The following is a 9,101-nucleotide window of genomic DNA, read 5'->3' on the forward strand; positions in this document are numbered from 1 at the left end:
CCCGCAGGCTGAATCCCTGGTCTACATTAAACTACCTCCTTACCTCCTTTCCTCCTTTCCTAGATTGAGAAAATGATCTGCCCGCAGGCTGAATCTCTGGTCTACATTAATCTACCTCCTTACCTCCTTACCTCCTTTCCTAGAAAACACTGTGTTCATGTTTACTTGAGGTGTTTGAGTGTAAATCCTACACCCGATTTCACCCAGCCATTGAGGGTTTAAGCCCAACTAATATTAAAATATTGTCAACTTTTTAATTATCTTGTTAGTTGGGTGGTGAACCTGTAACATTGCATTTATATAAGGCAGTTGGGGGGGGGGGGGGGGGGTAGCTTTAGACTGATGTCATCGGTTCTATATTATTATTAGACCAAAGGTGTGGGTGTTATGAAGAATCTGTCAGTAATTTATGAGTGAGTGAGAAACCATGTTAGCTACCTTGTGTTGAAATAAGATGAATATTAAACTTTGGAGTGTAAATAGAGGACAGACTACGTCATCGACACTCTCAGAACAGCCCTGCTTGTTTGTACAATGTACACATAGAAACACGAATATCTGTTCTACTCTTGTTTTACTTTTTTAAACTATTTCTGTACATTATTTTGGTGTTTTTCTTTCTCACCTGTTATTATTTTATTTGCTAAGCACTTTGAACTGCATTTTGTAAAGAAATAACTTTACAAATAAAGTTTGATTTGATCGTTTCTGACCTGCGTATGTGCAGTGGACATGAGTCGGTCATGATTGTTCAAGTTAACGTGAGGAGGTAGCAAGCCCTGCATGGGGATTTCATGTGGCCCTTGGTCAACAAAGGATTTCCTCTTGGTCTGATGGTTTACACGTTGGTTTCTACAGCGGCAGACTGGGGTTCATAACCCGCCTAGAACATATGTCAGTCCAACACAGGTGGTACAGCATGTGAGCTGTTAACGTTTTCATGAAGAACCCCTCCACTGTATTCTAACTAGACTGTAGCTAGATGAAGAACCCCTCCACTGTATTCTAACTAGACTGTAGCTATATGAAGAACCCCTCCACTGTATTCTAACTAGACTGTAGCTATATGAAGAACCCCTCCACTGTAGTCTAACTAGACTGTAGCTATATGAAGAACCCCTCCACTGTATTCTAACTAGACTGTAGCTATATGAAGAACCCCTCCACTGTATTCTAACTAGACTGTAGCTATATGAAGAACCCCTCCACTGTAGTCTAACTAGACTGTAGCTATATGAAGAACCCCTCCACTGTATTCTAACTAGACTGTAGCTATATGAAGAACCCCTCCACTGTATTCTAACTAGACTGTGGCTAGATAAAGAACCCCTCCACTGCTATTGCTGCTATGTATAAAAGGCTCATTATTTGTTCTGTCTAAAACCTGATGAAGTCCAAGACACGAAACACGTTGGTTTTGCTTTTAACAATTAAGAAACTTTCTTATTAACTTCCACTGTCCTCTAAGAGTTGCTGGACCTCCTCTCTGTCACACAATCACCACCACAAGATAAACATTTGATTAAATAAAGAATCCGAGGAGAAATCAGGTCAAGTTTAGTCTCTTTATTTGGGTTAGGATAGAAGAGGGTGCAGGGTCTGAGGAAAAGCTTTTACAGTGACTGTGGCAGAGGTACGCAGCACATTTCCTTGAATCCTAGAAGTCTAGAACCCTAGATACCGTTCCCTCTTCTAGCCACGACAACAGACCCACACACACATCCGTACCCCATAGATCAGAGTCAAAGGAGACACATTAGTCGTCTCGTTTTGGGCTGAATTTACGTTTGAAGAGAAACAGGATGGTTGGATGAAAAGTAAATTATGCGAGGGGGAAAAAGAGAGAGAGAGAGGGGAAGGGAGGGGTCTGAAAATAACAGAGACGGGGAGAGAGAGAGAGAGAAAAATAGAGAGAATATCTAGCTATCTACCTATCAACCCACCACCTCTGGTCTTTGTTGATCTGTGAGTTGTTGTCGTTGTTTATTTACGTCAACAGTCTTAGAATCCATTGTTGTTTCGTGGTGTTGACGTATCTGTCCAATCAGGGTGGCTGTACGCCACAAGTCTTACATCTCTCAAACAGGTAGAGGGCGTCGTCTCAAGAGGGGGAAAAAACAAGTACCTCCCTCCATCCCTCGCTCTCTCCCTCGCTCTAAAAAAAAAGATTTAACCACGGAGAGGATCACCGGGGGGGGTGAGGGGTCGGATGGAGGGATGGAGGGAGCTTTCTATCTTCCTATAGATAGGGTGCTTTCTTCCTGTCCCTTTTAGCCTTCCCCCCTCCTCCTCCTCCTCCTCTACTGTGCCCTTCCTCCGCCTCTCCTCCGCTCACTCTCTTTCTCGCCCTCTGGGACCCTCACTTGCTGGACAAGGTGTAGCAGCCGTGCTGATGCCACTGCATGTCGCGGATACGCCTCACAGACTGGAACTGGGGGTGCCGGGCACCGAACTCGTTGAAGTGCCGGTACTCACCCTTCTCCAGGAGGTACTGGGAACCACGGTATCCAGGGAACTGGTAACCCACCCAGCTGGAAGAAAACAGCAGAGGAGAAGGGGGATGAGTGGAGGGATGGAGGGATGGAGGGAGAGAGATAGATGGGAGAGAGATGGGAGAGAGAGGAGAAGTTGGAAAGGGCTGAGTGAATGAGGGCTGGAATGGGGGAAGAGAGGGACATAGATGGGAGAAAGAGAGAGGATGAAGAAGAGATGAACAGAGGCAGAGAAATAAAGACGGAGAGAGAGAATCAACAGTGTGAGATAGAGAGAGAGGGCAGGAGGGACACAGAGGTAGAGAAATAAAGACAGAGAGAGAGAATCAATAGTGTGAGATAGAGAGAGAGGGCAGGAGGGACACAGAGGTAGAGAAATAAAGACGGAGAGAGAGAATCAATAGTGTGAGATAGAGAGAGAGGGCAGGAGGGACACAGAGGTAGAGAAATAAAGACGGAGAGAGAGAATCAACAGTGTGAGATAGAGAGAGAGGGCAGGAGGGACACAGAGGTAGAGAAATAAAGACAGAGAGAGAGAATCAATAGTGTGAGATAGAGAGAGAGGGCAGGAGGGACACAGAGGTAGAGAAATAAAGACGGAGAGAGAGAATCAATAGTGTGAGATAGAGAGAGAGGGCAGGAGGGACACAGAGGTAGAGAAATAAAGACGGAGAGAGAGAATCAACAGTGTGAGATAGAGAGAGAGGGCAGGAGGGACACAGAGGTAGAGAAATTAGCAAAGAAGAGTAAAGTAGGAAAGAAAGCGAGAACCCAGGGAGAGAACTGATGGAGACAGAGAGAAAAGATGAGAAGCCGACAGCATCAGAGGAACAGGCAGGGGAGCTGGGAGCTGTGAGGGAGAGAGATGTCTTGTTAAATAGAGGTATTGATCTGTTTGTCACGTTTTGCCTGTTGTGCCACAGGTACCTGTCTGTCCGTTTGATGTTTCAACCAGAGGGGAACCTGTCTACTCACTGTGGGCCAAACACATCTATGAAGGAACTGGACCGATCTCCTCTCTCACTGTGCAGATACACTGGAGAGACGAAGATCACATGCACACAGATACACACACACACACATGTACATGCACACAGATACACACACACACACACACATGTACATGAACAAACACACACAAACAAACGGTGCTATATAAAACCCTTTGTTCTGATTCTGAAGAGGCTGTTTAAAACAGGAAAGACATCCTGACATCAGTCCTGCTGCCTTTCGGAAAGTGAATCACAGATCTTCAGGGATACGTCCCAAATGGTGCCCTATCCCCTATTTAGCACACTACTTTTGACCAGGGCCCATAGTGCATATGAAGGGAATAGGGTGCCATTTGAGAGGCAGACTAGATTCTATTTGAAGTATGTAGACACAGGAAGCCAGAGGGAAACAGAGAGCCTATATATTAAATGATCTTCTAAATGGAATCCCTCTGACAATTAAAACTATTGTGGAAACTTTCGTCATTCCAAACTATTTTAGGAACAGTTTCTGAATTCTATTATTTACATATAAACGGTGGAACGACTCAGCCATTTGAAATGAATGAATCATTTGTACAATAGATTACAAACGATCTAAGGTATCTAGGTTTGGTAATGCCTGGTTGTTTATGTCATAATGACATTACTGTCTCATCCACTTCCTGCTCTATCTCATCCTATAGACCAATGGCATGTTTGTCTGCGATGTGGGTGTGTCCTGTTGCCGCAGCGAGTACCACTCACCTTCCGCAGCTGACCATGATGCTGCCGACCCTATCGGTGAATCCGTAGGAGAACAGAGAGGGAACATCATCATCCATGATCTCCATCTTACGACCCTTGAACTCTCCAACCTCGAACAGGCAGATCTTGTGCTTCTCAGGGTCCTGAGAGAGAGGGGATAGGGGGAAAGAGGGGGAGGGAGGTGGGGGAGAGAGAGAGGTGGAGTTACAAACTAACATAACATAACTAACAGATAACAGGCCGAACTGATCAATTTGGATAAATTAATGGATGGATGGATGAATGAATGAATAGATGAATGGATGAATGAATATGGATGGATGGATGAATGAATGAGTAGATGGATGGATAAATGAATGAATAGATGAATGGATGGATGGATGAATGAATATGGATGGATGGATGGATGGATGGATGGATGGATGGATGGATAAATGGATAAATGGATGGTTGGATGAATGAATGAATAGATGAATGGATGAACGAATATGGATGGATGGATGAATGAATGAGTAGATGGATGGATGGATGGATAAATGAATGAATAGATGAATATGGATGGATGTTAAGAGAGATGATTACTAACAGCAGAAATACATGACTATCAGATACGTGCATGTAAATTTATTCTGGCCAATGACAGAGATGTAGCGCTGGAGAGATGGAAGGACAGAGTGATGGGGAGAGACAAATGGAGGAGTGTGTGACATACCATGCGGACGGGCCTGAAGGACAGCAGGTAGTCGTTCTTCTGACAGTTGCTCCAGGAGTCCCAGCGAGGGTACTCTCCCTTCTCCAGGATGAACATCTCACCACAGAAGTTCATCTGCTCATAACCCACAAAACTGATAGAGGGAGAAAGGGGGAGAGAGGGGGGGAGAGAGAGGGAGTGAGAGAGGGAGAGGGGAAGAGGGGTAAGGGAGGGGGAGGATAGAGGGGGAGGTGTAAGGGTGGGGGTGGAGATTGGGGGAGAGAGAGGGAGAGGGGAAGAGGAGGGGTAAGGGCGGGGGAGGAGAGGGGGAGAGAGAGAGGCAGAAACACATTGAGAACCATGGTTGCAGCAACATTTGATAGGAATACATGTTAGTTTGTGTTAGATTGACAAACAGTTATGGGTGTGTCATAGTAATGTTAGTGTAAGGAAAATATTTCACTACAAGTGCATGTGGGAATTAGGTGTGTGTTGGTGAAGCTGAGGTGTGTGTGTGTGTGACACAAATGAGGTGTGTGTGTGTGTGTCGAGGGACAGGCTGGTACTCACGGCCCGCAGTCGACACGCAGGGAGCGGACCCTGTCCATGCCCATGTCACACACGTTCATGCACTCATTGGTGATCTCCATACAGCGACCCTGGAAGTTCTCCTGGTCGAAGACGCACATCTGAGATGGAGGGAGGGAGGGAGGGAGGGAGGGAGGGAGGGAGGGAGGGAGGGGGAGAGAGAGAGAGAGAGGGAGGGAGGGAGGGAGGGAGGGAGGGAGGGAGGGAGGGAGGGAGGGGTAGAGAGAGAAAGAGGTAGAGGGAGGGAGGGAGGGAGGGAGGGAGGGAGGGAGGGAGGGAGGGAGGGAGGGAGGGAGGGAGGGAGGGAGGGAGGGAGGGAGGGGAAGAGCAAGAGAGAGTGCGAGAGAGAGAGAGAGAGAGAGAGAGAGAGAAAGATAAAAGAGATTGGGAAAAAGAGAGAAATTACAGTTTAATTCTCACATCTTTTTCTTTGAGGCTGAACTGTGTAATGTAACAAAACAAACACTTTTTGAATCGCAAATGGTCCCCTATTCCCTATATAGTGCACTTGGGCTCTGGTCAAAAGTAGTGCTCTACATAGGAAATAGGGGGCCATTTTGGACACAGACACTGTCCTTGTGTGATTCTCTTAGAACGCCTCCACACACACATAGCTATGGCAACTGTGACTTACCACCACAGGCAACTACAGGCATTGTGTGGAAACAGTGTGTGAGTAGTTATGTACGAGTGTCAAAGTACCAACAATTATATAACATATATGTGTGGCCATCTGGTTTTGTATGCGTACATTATGTGTGTGTGTATATATACATGTGTGTGTGTGTGTGTGTGTGTGTGCGTGTGTGTATGCATGAATGTGTTTGTGTGTGTATGTGTGTGTGTGTGTGTGTGTGTGTGCGTGTGTGTGTGTGTATGCATGAATGTGTTTGTGTGTGTATGTGTGTGAATGCGTGCATGAATGTGTTTGTGTGTGTATGTGTGTGAATGCGTGCATGTGTGTGTGTATGTGCGTGCATGTGTGTGTGTATGTGTGTGTGTGTGTGTGTATGCATGAATGTGTTTGTGTGTGTATGTGTGTGAATGCGTGAATGTGTGTGTGTGTGTGTGTGTGTGTGTGTGTGTGTGTGTGTGTGTGTGTGTGTGTGTGTGTGTGTGTGTGTGTGTGTGTGTGTGTGTGTGTGTGTGTGTGTGTGTGCGTGTGTATATGCATGCAGGTGTGTTACCTTGTAGGCGTTCATGCCCATCTCAGATCTCTTCCCCTGGGCGGCCTTGCCGTCGGTCTGGGAAGCAGATTTCGACTTATCTCCAGACATGATGACTGGAACAAAAACAGAGGGATGACGGAGGGAAGGAAATTAAAGGAGGTAAAGAAATGTACGAGGGTTCAACACACTGCTGCTAAGTCTAATGCTGTTTAAACAGACACAGCTCATTTACCACTTTATCCCATTGAAGTCTACAACTTTTTCCCAAACGTACTGTGTTCTAGACAGTAGACGGTACCCCTGCTTTACTCCTTAGCTCCTTAGCAAAGCCTGTAACTGATCAACGGAACAGAAAAATATGAGTAGCCATCTTGGATGAGGTTTAACCACATGACCCCTACTGGCCACTTGAAATGTTTCCTCGAGTTCCCTTACGATCCAAACATCAGTAAGAACAGAAATGAACAGTTTGTTGTTGTTGTTGTTTGCCCATGTAAAGCATGTCCACTTAAAAGTAAAGGAATCTCCAATGTAAAAGAGTCAACCAGATATTATAGATAACAAGAATCTACAGATGTATTAAACAATCCCTGTGGAACTAAAAACACGGCAATGAAGGAAAATAAGTTATTTATGTGTTCTGTCTAGTTACTATGATGCCATTTAAGAGTGACCTGTATTTGAATTTGACGTTTGAGATACCTAATCTATCCCTCTCTCATCCCCCATTTTCCCTCATCCCCCATCTCTCTGTATCTCTGTGTGCCCGTCTCTTACCTCTGCTCAGTGTGTGGGTACAGGAGTGGGCTCAGGCGGTCAGTGTGTGAGAGGAGAGGGCCCTCCCGGACCTTTTATATGCTGGCGCCCAGAGAGGGGGGATTAGAGTGACAGAGAGAAACCCGCTGAGCTCACAGCCAGGGAAGAATAGAAACCCCCCCATCATCAAAGAGAGAGAGAGAGGGAGAGAGAGAGCGAGAGAGATAGAGAGCGAGAGAGAGAGAGAGAGAGAGAGAGAGAGAGAGATGTAACTACTGCATGAGTACAGAGATATGTATGGTAGTTGGTGAGTGAAGTGTTGTCATGATGCACAGGTCTGTCTGAGAAGTTTTTAAACTTTTGTAAGTTTATTTATTTATTTACATTTATTTAACTAGGCAAGTCAGTTAAGAACAAACTCTAATTTACAATGACGGCCTACCAAAAGGCAAAATGCCTCCTGCGGGGACGGGGGCCTGGGATTAAAAACAAATAAAAAATACAATATGAATATAGGACATCATTTTGGACCTGTTGTTATCAGGAACGTGTTTTCATGGAACACTGTCATTTCCTCCATTATACAAGAAGTCCTTATTCCTTCTCATCAGTTTTATTCATCCTTGGTTCTACTGTTTCTGTTTCACTCCCACTGGAAAGCCAGGTGTCCAACAGAAACCTGGGCCCATATTCATAAAGTGTGCTGATCTAGGATCAGGTCCCCCGGTCTAATCTTATTTATTATGATCTAACAGGAAAAACTGATCCTAGATCAGCACTACTTTGAGACGCGTTATGAATACGGCCCTAAATCCCAGATCTGAGCTAAAGGTTATGATTGGTATTTGTAATTGTATTTATTATGGATCCCAATTACTTCCTGCCAAGGCAGCAGCTACTCTTCCTGTGGTCCAACACAATTAAGGCAGTTTATACCATTTTAAAAACATTACAGTACATTCACAGATGTCTCAACACAATGGTGTTGGGGTGGGGACATTTGATCCTAGATCAGTGCTTAGAGGTAACATCTGTTTGGAGAGATATTGGTTGAGAGAGCAGAGCGATAGATGGATCTCATTTGATAATATTTGATGGATAATACAGTTGTCTTATGGACAAGGAGATACATGTTTGAAAATCATATGGTCTATGGTCTATGGTAGTATGGTAGTATGGTAGTATGGTCTATGGTAGTATGGTAGTATGGTAGTATGGTAGTATGGTCTGGGGTAGTATGGTAGTATGGTCTATGGTAGCATGGTAGTATGGGAGTATGGCCTGTGGTAGTATGGTAGCATGGTCGGTGGTAGTATGGTAGTATGGTCTATAGTAGTATGGTAGTATGGTAGTATGGTCAGTGGTAGTATGGTAGTATGGCCTGTGGTAGTATGGTAGTATGGTCTATAGTAGTATGGCAGTATGGTATATGGCCAGTGGTAGTATGGTAGTATGGTAGTATGGTAGTATGGTAGTATGGTCTGTGGTAGTATGGTAGTATGGTAGTATGGTAGTATGGTCGGTGGTAGTACGGTAGTATGGCCTATGGTAGTATGGTAGTATGGTAGTATGGTCTGTGGTAGTATGGTCTATGGTAGTATGGTAGTATGGTCTATGGTCCATGGTAGTATGGTAGTATGGTAGTATTGTAGTATGGTCTATGGTA

At 45.0% G+C, this 9,101-nt stretch overlaps 1 protein-coding gene across 1 annotated transcript; it reads right to left on the reverse strand.

Annotated features, from left to right (window-relative positions):
- Positions 1-1,551: 1,551 nt before the first annotated feature.
- Positions 1,552-7,516, reverse strand: LOC139374636 (beta-crystallin B1-like). The gene is made up of 6 exons (XM_071115667.1): positions 7,457-7,516; positions 6,698-6,792; positions 5,493-5,611; positions 4,944-5,076; positions 4,232-4,374; positions 1,552-2,531 (listed from the first exon to the last, which is right to left on the reverse strand). Exons 2-6 carry the CDS (start codon positions 6,785-6,787, stop codon positions 2,360-2,362), a joined length of 657 nt encoding a protein of 218 aa, XP_070971768.1. The 5' UTR covers positions 6,788-6,792; positions 7,457-7,516; the 3' UTR covers positions 1,552-2,359.
- Positions 7,517-9,101: the final 1,585 nt, after the last annotated feature.

Source organism: Oncorhynchus clarkii, chromosome 19 (assembly GCF_045791955.1).
Source record: "Oncorhynchus clarkii lewisi isolate Uvic-CL-2024 chromosome 19, UVic_Ocla_1.0, whole genome shotgun sequence".
Lineage (NCBI taxonomy): Eukaryota > Metazoa > Chordata > Actinopteri > Salmoniformes > Salmonidae > Oncorhynchus > Oncorhynchus clarkii.

Excerpts from the sequence above, each read along its gene's own strand:
- LOC139374636 (XM_071115667.1), bottom strand. The coding sequence starts at position 6,787 with ATGTCTGGAGATAAGTCGAAATCTGCTTCCCAGACCGACGGCAAGGCC. Across the intron at positions 5,077-5,492 it reads CTGCGTGTCGACTGCGGGCC|TTTTGTGGGTTATGAGCAGA; the intron begins GTGAGTACCAGC and ends TCCCTCTATCAG. Across the intron at positions 2,532-4,231 it reads ATCATGGTCAGCTGCGGAAG|CTGGGTGGGTTACCAGTTCC; the intron begins GTGAGTGGTACT and ends GTTTTCTTCCAG.